The 20,389-nt window shown below is 46.8% G+C and overlaps 5 protein-coding genes across 5 annotated transcripts; 1 reads left to right on the top strand and 4 right to left on the bottom strand.

The window, feature by feature from the left end:
* Positions 1-39: 39 nt before the first annotated feature.
* Positions 40-517, bottom strand: N7520_002280 (uncharacterized protein; the record flags this gene model as incomplete). Its single annotated transcript, XM_057136215.1, has 3 exons — positions 40-145; positions 356-372; positions 407-517. 3 exons carry the CDS (start codon positions 515-517, stop codon positions 40-42), a joined length of 234 nt encoding a protein of 77 aa, XP_056998901.1.
* A 1,575-nt stretch (positions 518-2,092) lies between these two features.
* On the bottom strand, positions 2,093-2,629 carry N7520_002279 (uncharacterized protein; the record flags this gene model as incomplete). The annotated part of the gene is made up of 1 exon (XM_057136214.1): positions 2,093-2,629. The coding sequence occupies one exon, from the start codon at positions 2,627-2,629 to the stop codon at positions 2,093-2,095; it is 537 nt and encodes a 178-aa protein (XP_056998900.1).
* Positions 2,630-5,399: 2,770 nt separating this feature from the next.
* N7520_002278 (HAT dimerization) lies at positions 5,400-6,542 on the bottom strand (the record flags this gene model as incomplete). Its single annotated transcript, XM_057136213.1, has 1 exon — positions 5,400-6,542. One exon carries the CDS (start codon positions 6,540-6,542, stop codon positions 5,400-5,402), a length of 1,143 nt encoding a protein of 380 aa, XP_056998899.1.
* Positions 6,543-14,542: 8,000 nt separating this feature from the next.
* N7520_002277 (flavin-containing monooxygenase) lies at positions 14,543-16,136 on the bottom strand (the record flags this gene model as incomplete). Its single annotated transcript, XM_057136212.1, has 2 exons — positions 14,543-16,010; positions 16,072-16,136. 2 exons carry the CDS (start codon positions 16,134-16,136, stop codon positions 14,543-14,545), a joined length of 1,533 nt encoding a protein of 510 aa, XP_056998898.1.
* A 1,949-nt stretch (positions 16,137-18,085) lies between these two features.
* N7520_002276 (cytochrome P450) lies at positions 18,086-19,910 on the top strand (the record flags this gene model as incomplete). The annotated part of the gene is made up of 6 exons (XM_057136211.1): positions 18,086-18,121; positions 18,175-18,364; positions 18,424-19,280; positions 19,350-19,460; positions 19,525-19,691; positions 19,748-19,910. 6 exons carry the CDS (start codon positions 18,086-18,088, stop codon positions 19,908-19,910), a joined length of 1,524 nt encoding a protein of 507 aa, XP_056998897.1.
* Positions 19,911-20,389: the final 479 nt, after the last annotated feature.

The following is a 20,389-nucleotide window of genomic DNA, read 5'->3' as shown; positions in this document are numbered from 1 at the left end:
CTATGATTGTGGGAGGATAGTCCTCTAGAACTGGTAGCTTTACCCCTTCATCCGGGTCATGGTTCTCTGCCAAAAAACGTCGGTTTTCATCAAAAACTGCGTCTCGGACCATCCTGACCTGACCACGGTGCGGTATCCAGATTTACTAGATATTCGAGGCCACATAGCCAACGAGATATCCTATCTCAGCTCGTGACTTTATTTTGTCAAGTTTCGGGATATTGGGGATCCTGCAGTATACAAGTGATCCATACAATTTGATATTCGCAAGCGACGTCTTTATAGGAGTATTGATAGGAGTACCCTCGGTACCCTGGTTAAACCTAATAAAGCGCCGTACTTCATCCCATGGAACTATCTAAGTCCCATCTTCTAATCTCGTAGGCGTACGGTTCAGCAGGTATACTGCCGCTTTTACTGCTTCTGGCCATAGTTTATTGGGTAGTTTTCCTTCCTTTAGAAGCGCTCTCGCTCTAAGGATAATCACACCTCCAGCATACTCACCCGGACCGTTCATCTCAGGCGTATACGGGACTATAAACGTGTGAACACACCCCAGCTGCTTAATTAGTAGTAGAATACTCTTATTAACTAATCTCTCATTATTAGAGTGGAACACCTTAATCGGCAAATTTAGCCAGCGAATAGCGAAAGCGATAAAGCTTCTGATCGCTTCCTGGCACCCGTTTTTGTTCACATGGGTCATTAACCAGTGGAACCGGATACCCTTAACGTAGAAATAGGTTATCTAGCAGTACTGATTATATCCCATAATGACCTAAATTAGGTCAAAGTAGACCCTCCCGCACCGTCCGTAGTGCTTACCTATCGGTCTCCGCGAGACCTGTCGTGGAGCGTTAACCAAGCTACAGACCGTACAAATTTCATCATCCGGTCACTCTTCCCCATCCTCCGTGCTTCGTATAACCTCAACTCCACTGACCAGTCTCAGTAGTTACTAAATTACTGCCTTCGAGACATGGCTAAATCGTTTATGCCACGTATTAGTATTAGCAGACGATTTCAACGGTTTCTCTGATCGTCGGGTAGCAAGTGCAGTTTTATGCTAGGTGTTGTTTTGGGTCTTAATCGTAGTCGTACGACCCTCTGTTTTCGGCCGAAAAACTGTACGTTCATCCCGCGTCTATTAGAACAGATAAATATCATATTCTCGGTAGGTCTCAAGAATAGGTTAATCTCCAATCATAATCCTTCCTTGCTTTATATCCCACCATCCTCCATAGTCCTCTATCCTACCTAAGGAAACCAAATTGCAGTGAAAATCTGGAGAATAACGGCAGTTATACAGGTTAACCACACACAATCTACCAGTTATAGGATCCCTTCCGGTGAAGGTTGCTGTACCGACTCCAGCAATTGCGGTCCGATTATCACCCGTACGGAGATACGAGGGGTCTTCCTTATACTCGGTAAATTCAGTCCGGTCGTTGTATACGTGTACGCTTACTCCGGTATCCAATACCCATTGGTCTCGGTACTTAGTATCAACTTTAGTTGATAGGGCGACTGTGGCAAAGCCAACGTGGGCTAAATTTGCTGATCCAGACGGTTTTCCTACCAAGTCAGGTGAGTTCTTGATCTGGTTTTCGGCCCAGACCTTCCACTCTGGTTCCTTTTTAAATGACTTCTTCAGCGCTTCGGAGGCCTTTCGTAGGCCCATCCACCCATCCGGTCGTTAGTCTTTATTCAACACCCAGCACCGGGTGACCGGGTGTTTCATGCCACAAGGGCAGTAGCTCCGGTCCTAAAATAGTCCAGTTTTCCCGTCTTTTCTGTCGGTTCTAGAGGTTTTAGCCTCTACTTTACCCTGCCAGGTCGATATGGCAAATGCTGCTTTAGATATAGAATTGGTATTCTTCTTAGTAGTCTCGGAATATGATATAGTATAGGAGGTACGGAAGGACTTAATCAGATCATTTATCTTGATTATATTACTTCTTAGTACAATATCCTAGAACCGAGCTTCCCACCAGACCGGTAGGATGTCCTTTACAGTATATAAAAACAGCTGCGGATGCTGCGCAGTGTCACTCTCCACTTTTAGGTTGACCGCTTCATCACGTATCAGCTCCTACTCTTCTAGCCAGGATAGTACGTTTTGACCCTTCTTTGGTGGTCGTACGCACCCTTCTGCCCAGCGTAGCAGGACTTCATTCTGGTGAGACTTTGTGTGTGAGAAGCGCTTCTTAAGAAAGCTAATCTTCTTGTACGGAGTCTCAAGATCATCTATAAGACGGTGTAGCTTAGTATCTGTTGACGCAGTGATCACGAACTCAACTGATTGTAGGCCGTTTTCCACCTTCTCATACCTTTTAAGCTCCTCTTTGTAATCGTCATGGTCGTAGCTATACTCCATCTGACGATCCTTAAACTCTTCCCTTAGGGTCTTGGCTACCTCTGTAGTTGCCCCTCGTGGGATATATAACCGCGGTCGTGCGGGGGCCTGCGGCTCCTCCAGCACTTCCGGGGCTGGTTTCTCAGGATTGCAATAATCCCATACTTTCCTAGTCTTGGCAAACTGCTTCATCGCAGAGTACCAAGCTGGCCAATGAGAGCTGTTTTTCAGCTTCTCACCCTTCCATTGTGAGACAGATACCGTGGGGTCCATCCTTAGTTGGTTTCAAATGGCTTTCAATCCTTTCTCAATTGTCGTGTTCTTCGGAGGGGTTGACGCGGCAACTTTGTTGTCGTCGTCAGTGATCTCAGGGGTAAACAATCCTGTCGTCGCAAGTCGAGGAGAGCTTCTAGAACGTATATTCAATCAAAATATCACGGTAGGAGAGATAATCCGGGCTCATAACTCTCTGAACACGTAATCAGGGTCGAACAGCATGTACCAATGGTATGGGTCACGTCTGTGTACTTGTCTCGTATTCTCTAGTCTCCACCACAGCAATTTAACGTGATTCACGGTCTCCCGGGCGACACTGCCGGTCGGGCGGCCCCATCAAAATCCCTCTTCATAATAAAACATGTTTATTAACCACAACAAAAATGCCTCCCCAACGCTCCGATCGAAAAAAAAAGTTGATAGAGCAGGAGCGCCGTCTTGTATTAGCTATAAAAGCTATAAAAGATGGTAAATATCTCTCTGCTGCAGCTGCTGCACGATCATTTGATTTACCTGTCTCAACTTTGAAGTATCGGCTTAATGGGCGTGAATCTTTGGCTGAGAAGAGACCAACTGGCTATATTTTTACTGAAATCGAAGAGCAATCAACGGAAGACTGGCTACTTGATATGGATGCTAGAGGTGCTGCTCTCACGATACCTATGTTACGTGATATGGCCAATCTCCTACGAAGTGCCCAGAAAAATACCCCCTCGACTATTGGCGTCAATTGGCCTACTCAATTTATCAAACGACGCCCAAATCTCTCTATTCGACTTTCACGCAAATATGATTATCAGAGAGCTCTTTCAGAAGATCCTAGAATCATTAAACCATGGTTTGATTTGGTTCAAAAGACTATTGAAAAGTGGGGTATTGTTTCAGATGATATCTTCAACTTTGATGAGAGTGGTTTTGCTATGGGTATTGGCGCAACGCAAAAAATTATCACTTCCGCGGAATATCATGGAAAAAGAGTTCTTTTACAAGCTGGAAATCGAGAGTGGGTAACCACAATTGAGTGTATTCGAGCTTCTGGAAGTGTTATACCTCCGCTCTTCATTTTTAAGGGAAAAAAGTTTCCAGAGCATCTACGTCCCTATCTCCTTTTAAACCAAAAAGGAACTCATCTGACTATGAGTGAAAATGGCTGGACTACTAATACAATTGGTTTATGGTGGTTAAAACATCATTTTATCCCAAATATTGGGACAAGAGTAGGAAAATATTGCCTATTAGTCCTCGATGGTCATGGGAGTCATTTGACCCCCGAATTTGACCAAGTTTGTGAAGAAAACCAGATTATTGCAATCTGTATGCCTCCGCATGCTTCTCATCTTTTACAACCTTTGGATGTGGGTTGTTTTTCAGTTTTGAAGAAGCTTTATGGAGGAGCGGTTTCAACCTTGATGCGGAATGGAGTGAACTCTATTGATAAGGAAGATTTTCTTGAACTTATCGCTGATGCGAGAATTGGTGCTTTTAAGACTTCTACTATACAAAATAGCTTTTCAGCTACTGGATTAGCACCATTTGATGCTAATAAAGTCTTGGAAAAGCTAAATGTGCGCCTGGATTCCCTTCCTCCTCTCGATATTGTCTCACAGCGACCACTCTCTTCCGGCAGTGATAGTGATCCAAATACTCTCTGGACTCTCTCAAAATTCACAAAATCACAATCTCGGATCAAAAAAGGTCTAGAATCTTCTTCTTCAATCCTCTCTTCACCAACAAAAAGAGAGCTTCAGAAGACCTATGATATGACTATCAAAGTGGTCCACCACCATATTTTTCTCCAGAATCGCTGTACCCAATTAGAGGCTACCAACAAGAAACAGACAAAAAAACGAGAGACCATACATAAGTTTACTACCCAGAAAGGTATCTTTGGGGGTCTAGAGAGTGGTAAAGATGATGTGGTTTATGAGGATGAAGATAATGGTAAAGATATATATTTGCCGGAGGTATCTACAAGAGCGGTTGTTGAGCCTACTTTACCTTCTATGCCTTCGGTTCGGCGGCATGTGACATGTTCTGGCTGTGGGATAAAAGGTCATACATATCCTGGATGCCCTTCACGTGTTTATTAGCAAAATTTTGAGTTATTTGATGGTTTTAGTGGTAGTTCAAAATTAATGATTTTTCGAAGTTTGGTGGGGTCGCTCGCTCAACCGGGTCGCCCGCGCAACCGGACTTCACGTTAACATGTGGTACGCTGACTAATAAAGTTGATTACATGATCCATTGTTCCGACACCTCATTATTATCCCAGCAACCGGGATATTTCAACATGGTCTGTCTAACCCGCATGCGGGTTGCGGGTTCTGATGGGAAACCCGCGCGGGTTTATGGGTTACCCAATGGGTCGTCAAACAGGACAAACATAGAAATAGCCCTCTCTGCATAAATAATGTAGTACTTTTGAGTATTTTACCGCTCCGCACGAACTTTCGAATTGTTCGAAGTTCGCGAATTTTGACGATTCGAATCGAATTCGAACTTTGCTTTTCGTGCTTCGAATCTATGGGCGATTCGATTCGTCAAAATTCGCGAATTTCGAACAGGTTCGCGAACCAATGTCTAGTGTTCGAGGTAGTGGCTCCGCTCGTGCTGCCAGCCATAACCTCAACAACTGTGACCGTTGTGTCCATTGGATTCGAATGGTGTTTTTAGTACGGCTTATGATATACATTAAGAGCTCTAAATATATTGAATCAGGTATGGAATTTCACTCGTATGTTTGCCAGAAGAAACCATAACTATGTAATTATTCAGACTTCCAACGTGCGGCATCTTTCAGCCTTAATAAGGTCCCAAGGGTCTTACCTTTCATGGAGAAACGTCGAATTCCCAACACATCTCTCCCGCCATTGAATAATCTCTCGATATCTACCTCTGCTGCTGGTATAGCAAGGTGATCTTGTGCTACCTTAGCCATGCAACTGAATTCAAGCCTGTTTGCATTCCACCAGTTTCGTATAAATTCGGTCTGGCTCTGGCTCATATCGAAACCAGTGCTGATTGTCGGAGTATCGAAATACTTATCAATATCAGACTCAGCGGCGTTAGCCTGTGTAGGCTGAAAGGCTTCCAGAAATCGATATTCGAAGCTCTTCCAATTGGTGCTTGTAGTAGTCAATATTGGCTGTTTTGGGGTGGAATACGCTTTCTCCGAAAATGCCCGGATTCGGCCAATGATCCTCTCTCCATCTGGTAACGTTTTGAGCCACTTGGTCTTAATTCGCGGATCCAGAACGCTTGCGATATAGTATATGTCGTTGTCTTTGACGCAGTCATGGTACTTATCCAGGAGGGTAATTCCATCGGACACCGGAACGGTCATTGCTGGTGAGACCTTCTGCCACTCGCCTCGGCGTTCTTTGATAGCGAGGAGTATAGAGCGGAGCTCTGCAAACATACGCGCTGCCATATGGATTGATGGGCTATCTCGAGAGACGTACTCGGTATATTCGTTGAAGGGAGCCAGAACTTTCTTGATATCCGAGAGCTGTCTCCAGTCGTTAGGTGTGAGACGCAAGGCTTCAATATCTGGGTCATCATTGATCGTATCTTCGAGCTGCCGGCGACACTCTTCAGCTCTCACAATCATAACAAAGGTAGAGTTCCAACGAGTATCAACATCGTAGTTGATAGCTTTTGTACAGCCAGGTCGATTATCCCACTTCTGTATTCGCTGAGGGGATCGCGCAATCCAAAGGACAATTAGTCGAAGCTTTGCGATCGGCGAAGTAGGAGCGTTGACCGTCTTCCAGCTCCTTTTAGCAACATCATCCAGGAGATCGCAGGCTTCCTTATGTGAACTAGCGCGTAGAGACCTCAATATGGTTTTCATAACCAAGTTCAAGATGTGAGCAAAGCAGCGAATTTGGGAGTTGTGGGTAAATTTCATCGTCCCTTCTCGGATAATGGTCTCGGCGAGGTACTCATCGTACCGCCGAGACAGCTTTTGGTAAAGATATCGGTGTAAAGTATCGTTATTAGACGCGTTGTCAGCTGTAATCGTCATAACTTTATCAGATATATGAAACCTCTCGAGAACCGTCGCAACGATATTAGCAAGGTTCTCCCCAGAGTGGCTGCCTTCGATTTCAACGAACTCAATACAAGCTCGATATTGCTGGAAAGTAGAAGACATCCAGTGGGCATTAATTGCCAGCATTGGCAATGAATTCTGACTTGTCCAACCATCCAGAGATAGCGCGATGGAGGATGCTGAAGACATCAAGATTCGAAGTTCACTGTCAAGAGCATCAAGCCGAAGACATAATCGGCGCGACACAGTATCCGCACTTGGTACGGAGTCCTGGAATCCGGCAGACCTCAACATAGCCTTGAATGAAGGCTGTTCGACGCATGTAAATGGTTGGCAGGTTGATACAATCCAATTTAAGACAGCTTCTTCGAATGGGAGCTTCTTTTCCTTGGAAATCCATGAGCTTAACGATCCTTGGCACTCTGAATGGCCGTCCTGGAAGAGCTTGTGGGTATGCTGCAGGTGTTGTTTCAACGCTGTGGTTGAAGATCGTAGTTTCGACGCAAATCGAAAGAATCGGCAGGTGGATGGCGATACAATACACAGGTGTTTAAGCTCGGACCGCTCCTTATTTCCTAATCTCCATGTACCAGATTCAGGTGTCGTAAGGTAGTATTTCCAAACCCAGCTCCGCTCTTTCGATCTAGTCTCATCTGTCTGCTTGATTTCGACCCTCTCTACCGAGCATTCGACCTGAGATATTGATTGCGAAGGGCGTATGTCCGTATCAAGGTTCGATAAACTCGTAGAAACATTGCTTGGAGCCGTAGGAGGCGTTGAAATCGGAGGAGTCAGCGACTTAAGGGCGGACCGGACCGCCGTCTTCTTTCGAGGAGGCGGAAGTGGTATGTCTTCTGCAAGAAGGCCATACTTATTAAGCGCCGCATAATCGCGTTTATTCTTCCTAGTATTAGGACAGTCAAATGTCGCAGCAAGTGGAGAAGTCATCTGTAACGTTATATTAGTATATCAGGCTTATGTCTTGATCGATTGCTTACCCTCGAGCACCCAGATGTGATGTTTATCTGTAGCTTTTGAACCCGATTTGGACGTTGTTTTTGGTAAAAGCACGTACGCGCGAAGACACTTTTCTTGTGGAGTCTCCGCTAGCCCAATTAGACTACCCATTTACTGTTCATCGAATACGATATACAAATATTGATATTTTGACTCTATATTGATATCTTACGTGTATCTTAGTATAGTATATCAGCTCATATAATTTGACGCAAACCAGATCACGAATAAGATTGTGGGCGTTTTGAACAAGCTGAGGAGTAGAATATATATATTATTTGGGTGGAGGTTTTGGTCGAAATGTTGCATCTGTTGATACTGCCCTACAGCTTATTCATCTCAAGGCCAAATCGTTTAATTTTACTTTTAGACTAAATCTAGCCTACTTACCTCAGTATCCAACTACTAGTTAACTGATAATTAGCTACCTGTATGAGGTGTTGATTGCTGGCTACATATCGTATTGAACGACAGGCGTGATTGACCGCCTTCCCAATAAGGTTTAGAACCAAGAAGTTCGCGAACTTCGAATCGAATTCGAATCGGTCTTGAATTCGAATTCGTACGAATCGTTATTTTCAATATTAATTCGAATCGAATCGAATCTGGCAAAAGTTCGATTCGATTCGATTCGTGCGGAGCGGTAGAGTATTTTTGAGTATTCCTAGTACAGCTTTGTAGTTTTCGCAATAGAATCTTAATTCATGAAATCTTGATTTATGAATCACTCAAGTAGATAGAATATAAAGAGAATATATTAAATAAATGGCTAATCATATAGGAGATCACTATCTTCACGTCTAACACGCTTACGCACTCTCCCTGATGTGCGTTTTTGAGTATCTACCCCTTCCATCATAGGTAAATCAGGCGAATCATGCTCACTGTGGTCTTCAGGTTGTTGTAGTTCAGAGGTGTGAATTGTCTTGTTTTTTTATTTGAGAGGGAAGAATAAGGCTATATATACAACGAGAAGATCAAGTTGATTGGAAATCAACTTGGTTCTTCGTATACATACTTCGGGATTAATTCCGGTGGTTCGGCTTGGTTCCTGATCTGCACCAGCCTTATATCACAACATTCCCCCTCAGGATCGCTTTGCTGGCAGGGCGATTCTGGAATGGCGCAGAGCAGTCAGGCCTCGGTAAAACCACTGAAAAACCTTCGCGGGAAAATAAGTGGAAAGAGCGCCTGCGCTGTCACGCGTTTTGTCTCGAAACCTCTGGAGCATCGACTCCTAAGAGACTACAAAATCTGGCAAAGGCCGTAGGTCCCAATGGCTTGGTGAGACCGTCCGCGGCCTGTTCCCCAGTTGGAATATATTGAAGCCCAATCTCGCCTGTATCCAGCACGGCTCGCTGATAGTGAAATTTTACATTGAAATGCTTCGTGCGTTTGTGGAATTCAGGGTTGCGAGAGAGAGCGATGGCGGACTGGTTGTCAGCCATAATGTTAGTGACCGGAGACCGATACAGTTGCGTTTCAGCCAGAAAGGTGCGGAGCCACTGGAGATGCAGAATGGCATTGTACTGTCCGATGTATTCGGCATGAGTTGTAGACGTGGCCACTTCCCCCTGTCTCTTGGATGACCAGGAAACTGGCGCACCTGCAAGTTGGAAAACATAGCCAGACGTTGAGTATGCACCGTCAGTGACGACGGAGCCCCCAAAGTCGGCGTCCGTGTACCCGATCAACTGCCCACTGCGGTAAGTAATGCGATGAGATTGCGTGGCTTTGATGTAGCGAAGCAATCGCTGCAGAGCGACTTGGTGTTGCGATTGCGGCTGAGACGTGAAGCGACTCAACATGCCCAGCGCAAATGCAATATCTGGTCGCGTGCCAACCATTAGATACATTAACGAACCGATGGCAGTCGCATAACGAGCTTTTGCTTCCTCGTCCGGAGGTTCCTCCTCTGGACGATGATTCAAGATTTGCTTGGGATTCATCGGCGTAGACTTCGGCTGACAAGTCTCCATGCCAAAGTCGGAGAGCACCTTCTGGATGTACTGGTGTTGGTGAATAGATACGGACCCATCGACATCATAGTCGAACTGGATCCCGAGGAATGATCGAGGGGTGCCCAGATCGTTCAGTCGGAACTCTGTTTGCAAGGCTCGTTGCACTTGTTTGATTTCGTGCGTGTTTGTCGCAGCAACAAGAAAGTCATCGACATAGACACAAACGACGCAATCCGGTTTGTAGAACACACAATTGTCCGATTGGGCCATAGTGAAGCCATGAGAAGCCAGAACGCGGTGGACGCATTGGTACCAAATCCGCGGAGCCTGCTTCAGTCCGTATAGTGAGCGGCGCAGTCGGCATACGTATCCTGGCTTTTCGAAACCTTCAGGTAACTCCATATAGATAGACGAATCGACGTCTCCATGGAGAAATGCGGTGACCGCGTCGAATTGGTGGAGTTTCCATCCGCGCAACACGGCGCTGGCGACGATGCAGCGGACCGAGTCCATCCTGGACACAGCAGCAAACGTTTCGTGATAGTCGATGCCATGTTTCTGCCGGTAGCCTTTGATAACCAATCGCGCTTTGCGCATTCCGTTGGCCTTGGTCTTGAAGACCCATTTGCAGCCAATCACATGATTTCCGGCTGGGAAGTCCTCCCGCCGAACCTTTTCCCATGTTCCGTGTTCGAGAAGCGACGCATATTCTTTCTGGATGGCGGCCCACCAGTCCAGCTGGTCTGGGCCTGATACAGCTTCGCGAAAGGTCGCCGGGTCGACTTGTCTGGCCGGTGCGGGATTCAATGCGCCGGCAGAGTACACCTTGCCGAGTGATTCCAGGAGACGCCGTGATGGTCTTCTTCTGCGACCAAAAATCGAATATCCAAGATCCGATGTCAGGTCAGTGCCTTGTTGGCTTGGATTGACCACTGGAGGTGTCTCCTCCTCACGCTCAGATGGCGTTTTCTCTCGCTCCTTCGGCGGAGGTAATGGCGATGCAGGTGGTGTTGGCAGCCCGCTGGCTGAACTTGGCATTGATGAAAAGACAGGTGATGGAGGAGCATTGTCCGGGAGGTCGTTGCCTGTTTCCCCCTCGATGAGTGGCGCCACTGGGGTCCTCTCATCGAACTCGACATCACGGGAAAAGACTGTCTTTCCTGAATGGATTTCATAGAGCTTGTACTGATTCGGTTCACAATAGCCTAGCAGTCGGCACTCGGATGATCTTGGTCCGAGTTTGGCTCGATGCTCTTTGGGGATCAAGACCCATGCACGGGAGCCGATCCGTCGCAGATGCAAGAGCGAGGGCGGTTCCCCGTATAGAATTTCAAACGGTGTCTTCTTCCGTAAGATCGATGCTGGTGCACGCAGCTTCAAGTAGACCACTGTGTCTACAAGCTCGATCCACCAGGAAGGAGAAAGGTTCGCATCGGACAGGAGCGTGTTGATCCGCTCCCGGATAGTACGATTAGTGCGTTCGGCCAGCCCATTCTGCCCTTTGCAGTATGGCGGCGAGGTGTCGAACTCAACTCCCTGGGATTCGAGATGTGTTCCAATTGGCAGATACTCTCTCCCATTATCGGTGAGGAATCTTCTGATCTGGGCGCCGAACTGTCGGTGCACCCAGGCCTCAAAATGTTGGAACTTCGGGAGCGCTTCATGCTTCCATCTCATGGCATAGGCCCACGAGCCACGAGAATAATCATCAGTAAAGGTGATCACGTACCTGGAGCCATCTTTGGCCATCGGCATCTCCATGATGTCCGAATGGATCAATTCGAAAATTCTCGTTGAATGCAGACGTGGCCGTCTTGCGCGGGAGTTCCTCTTCTGATGCTGCTTACCCGACATGCACGCCGGACACTGCGGCGTTGCCAGCAGCTGCGCCTGCGTCAGCGGTCGGTACGGAGTGCCGGTCTGCCGAAGGACCACCCTCAAGTCGCCCCGGTTCAGATGTCCCATCCGAGCGTGCCACAACGCTTCGGAGGCCTGGTCCACTCCTGTGCACACATCTTCTTCGAGTATCACAGCTTCACCACCGAGTTCAGAGGTTGGCGCTGTACATTCTACGCCACTTGACTCCCGAGGATCGTCAACGTCCATGGCCACCGCCTGCGGTTCCAGGGAATCTGCATGGTCATGGGTCGTCGGCGCCCTCGCCAGTTGGACTCGCTCTCGAGATCTCTTGCTCACATGGCACCGCAGGATCAGTAGATCCTCCTCCGCGTGGTAGGCGGTCCCCACGGTTCGTCCTCGGCGTTGCACAAAGACGTTCTGTGGGTGCGCCACCACCGAGTAGCGGTCTCGCAACAGCTTCGGCACGCTGATCAGGTTCATCCCGACGCGTGGCGCAAAGTACACGTTCTTCAGCACCAGGGGCTGGTTGAACTTCCCCCGGAGCGTGAGCTTCACCGTACCAATCCCTTCGGCTTCCACTGGATCGCCCGCCGTGTCCAACATCTCGCGGTGGGGCCGCAGACTGCTGAAGCAGCTCCGGTCCCAGCAGATGTGGCTGGTGGCGGCCGAGTCCAGGATCCACCGGGGTTGCGGTGCGTGGGTATAAAGGGTCGTCACCCTCGCCCTCACGATATTGATCCTCGGTCTCTTGGAAGTCGGCGGGCCCTGCCAATCTTCCACCTGGCTTGATGGTATCTTTTGTAAGTTAGTTCTTGGTGAGCCGGAAACACTCCTCTCAGCCTTCAGGGCATGGTCCCTAGACGACTGTCCTTCTCGCTGTTTCTTCCAGCACTGCGCGACCACATGGCCGCGCTTTTTACAATAGTTGCATTTCTTGGCAGTCTGCTGCACCGTATTGACAGACGGGCCAGATGCTGCCTGCAAGGGTGTTGGAGCTTCTTTTCTCCGAACCGTCTGCTCAGCATTAGACAGACGATTTCCGATCGTGGTCGGATTCACCGGATCCTTGTCATTCTGAATGGCATCCACAACTAGAATGTATTCCGGTCCGATCTGCGTCAGTAAGATCGCAATGTGCGTTCGATCGCCAATGGATCCGGGCACGATAGCATTCAATCGATGTACGAGCAACCGTACCCGATCGACAAATTCGCGGGCACTGCCGCAGCGCTCGCCAGTGGTTTCACGAAGCTGCGCAAACAACTCGCAGAACGTGGCCAGTTCCATTCGCCGGTACCGTTCTTCGAGTTCATTCCAGAGGTCGCGAGACGTCTCAAGTCCCGCAACATGAATGCTAATGTGGGGGGACAGATACCGGAAAATGGTGTGGTAGGCCTCAGCTTCGCGGCGCGACCATTCACGGTGGCGCTCGAATGCCTGGACCTCCACTTCGAGGCGCGCCTCAATGGCGCGCTGTCTCACCGCCCCCGCGAGGTGCGGTTCCACCAAAGGATGAATGTCTGCCGTAATAGGCTTGGCGTACTTGAACAAGCAGTCAGGACGCTGGAGGTCGCCCGACACAACATCCCAGACCTGCCTGGCTTTGAGGTAGGAGGTCATAAGACGTTTCCAGGTTGCGTAATTATCGCTTCCTGTCAGAGGCTCGATGGCCGTGACGGCTCGGTCCGGAGAGTCGTGAACCAGAGCAGACATAGTGATGACTGCGAAAGCGGGGTAGATATATAATCACGATGGTTAAGATAATTTTCGGATGAGTAGAGATGGCACCCGAGATTTTGCTTCCGGGCTCATAACCTGTTGTAGTTCAGAGGTGTGAATTGTCTTGTTTTTTTATTTGAGAGGGAAGAATAAGGCTATATATACAACGAGAAGATCAAGTTGATTGGAAATCAACTTGGTTCTTCGTATACATACTTCGGGATTAATTCCGGTGGTTCGGCTTGGTTCCTGATCTGCACCAGCCTTATATCACAACACAGGTGATTCAGACCTTTGAGTCTCCTCTTGCCCTTGTGTATCCTCTTCCTCATCATCACTGATTGGATCAAGATCAAATTGATCAGGTGAATCATCTCTTTCTTCATTTACTGCTTCAATCTCATCATGAGAGAAGAACTCCTTTAAGAACTTGAACTGCTCTTCTTGCATATCAAACCTTGAAGTGCAGAGGAACATCATTAATTATTGGATTGTTGTGGCATTTAGTCTCCCTCTGAGGTAGTGGCAAATATCACGAGCGGTATTAAACAGTCGTTCAACACCAGCACCAGATGCTGGAACTGAAAGGACATCCCGAGCGAGATTTGCAAGTGCTGGAAATCGGTACTCATTCTCTCTCCAAAACGCAAGAGGGATAACTTCAATAATATCTAGAGAGATTAATAATATTTTTATTGGTGACCTCACGCAGTCAAGAGGAGCAAGAAGAGTTTAGTTTGGCCGCAACGGGTTACCTGTCGCTGCGGTCGTAGACCGCGGCGTCAGATAGGCTCCCCCCGCGCTCCCTTGAAGGGAGGCAATGTGTCTGTATTGTAGTGGATTCTATATACAGAGGGAAGGTGGGAGGGACAAAATTGACACTTGACTGCGTGAGAGATGACGAGCTACCCGCAGAGGCCATCAACTGACTCTCGTGAGGCAGTTGTAGGAGGAAGAGGCCCTCGGAAATGTCGGTGTAGATATCACGTGAGGCTACAGACATGGTGAGGCAACCCCAATAAAACCACTCCCTTTACCCTATGTTCTACCTTCTACCTTAAATTGAATCAAAAGATTATTTCAGTTGTCCATTGACCAAGTACTACAGCTGACTATTACATGTCATATTGTAGCCTGCGTTGACATTGTTTCTTGCCGAAGGACTCAATATGAAGCCATCAAATCGTGGACCATGGCAGGATTGCAGCTCATGAAGGTAGGCTGGTAATCCTGAAATCCTGTAATAGCCAACAGAATATCTGTTAGTATAGGGTATAGCGGAGTTTTTGCTGCCATTACTCACCACGAAGGCTCTCCCGTCTTGCTATTAGCTTTGCGAGTTTCCCATGACTGCGTTCTCGGGTACAGCGTCTCCAGCCACGGCTTTTCTATCTTGTATTGCCACAATAGCTCGGCTGATTCAGTGGGCTCAAACCAGGTAATGTTCATGGATCTTAACTGATCCAAGGTTGAGCAAAGCCACTTGACTTGTTCATCAATAACAGTCGGTCCGTTGACACGCACCGTCGCTGACTGCGGGCCATAGACATAGAACATATTTGGGAATCCATTGACGGTCATTCCGAGGTTTGAACGAATTGAAGTTCCCCATACTGAAGCTAGGTTCAGATCCTCAGTCCCATGAATATCGATTTCTGCGTAGCAAGCGGTTCGTGATTCAAAACCAGTAGCCCAGATGATATAGTCTGATTGGTAATGGCTTTTCTCCGTGGTGATACCAGTCTCGGTGATTTCAATCATGGGCTCTGTGCGAAGATTGACTAGCTGCACATTCTCACGATTGAATGTTTCATAGTAATCTGAAACTAGACATGGTCGCTTCATACCAATGGGAGAGCTAGGTACAAGGGGGATGAGAGAATCCTTGAGTTCAGGATCAAGAATCTTCTCCCTCATTTGCTCTGCCCAATAGGCGTACATTTGAGTGTTCGAGTCAGGATCATGTACTGACTCTTTAAAAGCTGACAGAAGATAAGACCAATTACCTTTAGCCAGAATAGTTGCATGATGGAAGCGGACCTCATCATCCGACAATGAAATCATCTTCTCCGCTCGAAATGTATACGGGAATCCCGAATGGTACATCTTGGATGTTTTGAAGACGTGTTTGGCATAGGCTGGATCCGTGAACGCGACTTTGCCACGACCATCTGCCGCGGGTAATGAAGCCTCCATTTTAGGAAATCCTACCATCTCTGATCTCTGAAGCACATTCAGCTGTTTGACTTTGGGAGCCAGCTCCTGAATAATTTGTACAGCGGAAGCCCCAGTTCCGACAATGGAAACTCGCTTGTCATGCCAATCCACATGATGACCGGGCCAGTTACCCGAGTGGGACATCTGGCCTTGAAAGGAGCTCATCCCCTTAACAGTCGGGGTAACTGCATGTGAGAGCTGACCGATAGCAAGGATAAACCAACGGGTGGACAATCGTTTGCCATTGGAGAGATGAACTGTCCAAAAGTGTCCCGCTGGCTCAAATGCTGCTTTTTCAACAGCCACGGAAAAATCATAATCTTTCTTGATTTCCCATCGTCTATCGACATGATCGAAATATTCTTTGATCTCCGGCTGAGCAGGAAATGTTTCACTCCATTGCCAACCCTCGAGGAGCTCTTCATCAAAGAATTGATAGTGTGGCTGGGGGCTATCCGCTCGTGCTCCAGGATAACGGTTCGAGTGCCACACGCCACCAAGATCGGACGCCTTCTCTATTCCTCGACACCGGAAACCAGACTGGCGCAGACTTTGGACGAAGCATTAGCAATAAGTACCATTGTGAGAACACAAATCAATGATGGACACACCGATGTAATGCTAAAACCCCAGAGAAGCCTCCACCGACGATAACAGCGTCAAAATCAAAGCTCATTTTGCATATCTCACGACCTTCCAGTGGGTTGTTGATTTGGATGAGAAAACCGGATCGGAATGTCTAGACCCTGCAGACTTCACCGGGCTACTTCAGTTGACATATTGAGCTTGACGCAAATCTAGTAATTCTTGACCGCTCACTTTACCCTCGTGGGGCCAGGGCCATTGAACTCCCCACATATCTAACTTCGTATATCTCTAGCCCCTAAAACTATGCGAATTGTACTTAAAGACCCACTTTATGGCGCGACCGCTCACTATCTCAGTAAGTTCAACTCCACGCGCCCTGACATTTTAACATATACAGCACTATTCTTTATAGGATTTTTCATTTTCATTCTTCGGCCAAATCATGCTAGTTATTGGATTATAATGAATTCCTGTAGTTTCTGCCAGCAATAATAGAAGTGGGTCCTAAAGTAGCCAAGGTCAAATACTTGTGAAACACCACTGTACTAATAGATCCACTTGTCGTTTATGGTAATGTGAATAATATTGAATAGAGTATTCTGTCTCGGCTTATTACGTACGGCAGGACAAAAGTTTATCGCGAGAGTAGTCTCTGTAGTCTCATGCAACGAAGATGTCATGGCTTCGCTGAGAGTACATTCAACTTTTTTCAGTGTTGCATGAAATTTTGACCAGGGGGAAAACATGATTTTACGATCTTACTAGCATAGACCTTGTAAGCTCACATGTAGGTCAATCAAAGACATGAATCTTGCTTCATGTAACTCAGAAGGTCACAAATTGCCCAAAGCCTCTCACGAAGCAAACTGCAAGGCACATACGACACAATCAATAATGGTGGATGGGATTTACTCCGAGGATCTCCGCTACAGGATGAGGTTTACACTTTCCCCCCTTTCCCACTTTTCCTCTTCTCCTCTCTCTTACCACGTCCAATCAGACTCTTATGAAATGGAATTTTCGACCAGGAAAAGCGCTATTCAGTTCCTGTAGATTCTGTCCTGGTGTTTTCCCCCGTGAGGTTATGTGCTTAATAAACCTTGGAAATGAACCAATGCCTTTCAGTCCCGAGTGGCTGGCTGAAGTAGGTTCTCAATAGTCGTAATAATAGGCGTAGTTGAGGGCGAAGTGGCAGATTTCTGGGACTAACATGTAATCATATATCGCGAACTTTTCACGGTCAGTAGTCCGAAAGATAGAAAACACGCAAGTGGCTCCTCATACATAGTTCAGCAGTACACCAATTTCCTATCATCTCTATTGATGGCCTTTTAACTAGGAAGATGGGCGATCAATTGCAATCTTCAAGTTCGGCATCTGAAAATTTCAAAATACATACCTCTACAACAACAGTACATAAATCTTGTCATCAAACATTATCTGGGAACGATGTTTTTCTTCAGAGCGCTTCATAGCGTGAACCGCCGGCTTGTTAAATGGATCGGTTTGCTATAGCGCCGTACTGTAGCGGGGCACTGCACTTCTCGTATTCAGCTTGGTTTAGCAAAGTCTATTTTGCACCCCAGGAGGTCTAATATAGTTAGTCAAATGAAGAGTTATGCTCTTGGCAGACTTCTTATTGGACATGCCTATCTAGGCGAGGCCCAACGTGAACTGTAGAGGGCCTTGAGCTCACAGGAATCAAGAGAAAAATGTTTTTAAGTGGGCGTATTTGTGATAGATGACTTGCATGAAATGATAAATGTCAAGGTGGATCTACTAAATCTAGTAGATTACATGCCGATTGCCACACCGATTTGAATGCTTTGGATCGATCTTTGACAAGCTCATATGCGGGCTGCAAGGGACCCACACGATGATCATACAGTACTGTATGCACTAGTATGCTACGTGAAATTTTAAAAATTGACTTGATATTAATTACTCTACTTATTTCTGACTATAAATCACCGAGCGACAGCCACTTTTGAGCATCTCTCCTTTGCATCGAACCGTGCAGAATTCCCACACGGAACAATGTTCGCAAAGATGCTCCAGGAATTGTCTGCCAAAGTAAGATTTGTTAGTTCGCCAGCTAGCCATATTGTCATATCTGATGGATATAGGATTCAATTATTCTCTGTGCTATTGGTTTAGTTACCTATGTCACGCTAGGCGTGATATACCGCATTTACCTACACCCCATTTCCCACTTCCCGGGACCGAAATTAGCAGCAGCAACTCATTTGTATGAGTTCTGGTTCAATCGACGAGGGGATTTTCTATGGGAGATCAAACGACTACACGGGCAGTACGGTGAGTCACGTTGAACCATTTGGTAATTAACGTATATAACGCTGACAATCATGGAAAAGGTCCTATTGTACGAATTACACCCGAAGAGGTGCATATCCAGGATGCCTCCTATTATGATGAGATTTATGCAGGGGGTACTAGAATTCGTGACAAAGATCCAAGATTTGTCCAGATATTTTCCGCTCCACATGCGATGGTTTCCATTGTCGATCATGCCCACCACAAGCAGCGCCGGGGCCTGCTTGGAGAATTTTTCTCTAAGAGATCTGTTGTGGCTATGGAGGGCATCATCAACGAGAAGATCAAGAAACTTATTGCTCGTTTGACAGAGTTGAAAGGGACTGGCAATGTTGTGAATATGGAAGCCGCTTTCGCAGCAGTCACAGCAGATATAATCACGCAGCATGCCTATGGGCAAAGTTGTAATCATCTCGAGGACCCCGATTTTAACAAGAAGTGGAAGGATGCTGTGCTAGAGACCATGGGTAGTCGAGTGTCCATCAAACACTTCCCCATCCTGTTAAGTTTCTTGAGGGTTATTCCTTTGGGAATTATGCTGCTAATTAACTCTGGAATTGCTGAAATTTTACGAATTGAGGCTCTCATTCGGAAACTGTCTCACCAAAAAATACAAAACAGCAAAGTCGGTCCGAAAGAGGGTAAAATGACTATCTTTGACGCCATGAATGACGAAATTGTTCCTGCTGAGCAACGAACTCCGGAATATTTGGTCGACGAGGGTCATATCCTGCTGCTTGCGGGAACAGAGACTACTGCAAAGACCTTGACAACATGCATGTTCTATCTTCTTGAAACCCCATCTGCCTTGAGCAAATTGCGAACAGAGATTAAGGAAATCCAACGGAGCACGTCGAAACCACCCTCTTGGGACTCACTTCAGCAACTACCATACTTAGTAATGCCACTCCAGTTTCCTTGGCCGTGATGAATGGTTTAGAATATTTCTAACTTTCATCTTCAATAGACTGCAGTTGTGAATGAGTCACTTCGCCTATCTTATGGATTAAGCTGTCGCCTTCCACGAGTCGCACCGAACGAAGCCTTGCAATACAAGCAATGGAAGATTCCTCCGGGTGTAAGTTACCTTGATCACCGAGACAGATAAGCTCAAAATACTCGCATTCTAAACAACCTATTAGACGCCAGTCAGTCAGTCTTCGTACTTTGTCCACATGGACCCAGAGCTATTCCCAAATCCAGATAGATTCGATCCAGATAGATGGCTTCAAGCCGCGAAGGACGGCTTACGATTGGACAGATATATCGTGGCATTCTCCCGCGGGAGCCGTCAATGTATTGGCATCAAGTTAGTACTTCGTACCACGTTCGTCAAGAATGACACCTAACTTTGAGTGATTTTAGCATGGCGTATGCTGAAATTTACCTCACATTGGCTCAACTTATTACGAAGCTAGACTTTGAACTTTATGAGACCTCGGTGGACGACGTCCGGCTTATCCGTGATCTATTCTTTGGACGTCCGAGTGATCAATCTTTGGGCGTGAGAGTGATTGTTAAGGACTGACTTGAATAAGCTCTTGCTGCTTTTGTCCTTTCGGTCCCTCTTTGTAATTGCGCCGTGAACTAGCTGCATATAGTCCACTACGGTACTTAGCCACCCTTCTTATATAGCATTTTTCTGCAAAGTCGCCCTAGAGGTCGCTGCTGCAAAGATTGCAAATATATGAACAGTTTGACCGTTCCTGCCCTAACGCTAGTTTTTGTCTCAATATTGCGGCTCGGCATAAATCTACTGTGATCCCTGCTATCACTATCTGAAGCTTTAGATTCAAAAGCCTTCCATAAATTGAGAGGTTGGGGATAAGAGTCATTGATGCTCTGACACCGTTGATGGCTGAATTATATCTTGATCGAGATTTCCTGATGGTAGATGGGTTCCTTGTCTGTTGCTCTTGAACACTTCCCAAGGACGGTGGACACACAGTCGATCAAAGGAATATCTTGTAGTGTACAATCAGCAAGTAAGAATAATGTGCGCATCAG

Source organism: Penicillium odoratum (genome assembly GCF_028828045.1).
Source record: "Penicillium odoratum strain IBT 22623 chromosome Unknown utg000002l_segment0_segment0, whole genome shotgun sequence".
In the NCBI taxonomy this organism is placed as follows: domain Eukaryota; kingdom Fungi; phylum Ascomycota; class Eurotiomycetes; order Eurotiales; family Aspergillaceae; genus Penicillium; species Penicillium odoratum.
This window is presented reverse-complemented; position numbering and strand designations above follow the sequence as displayed.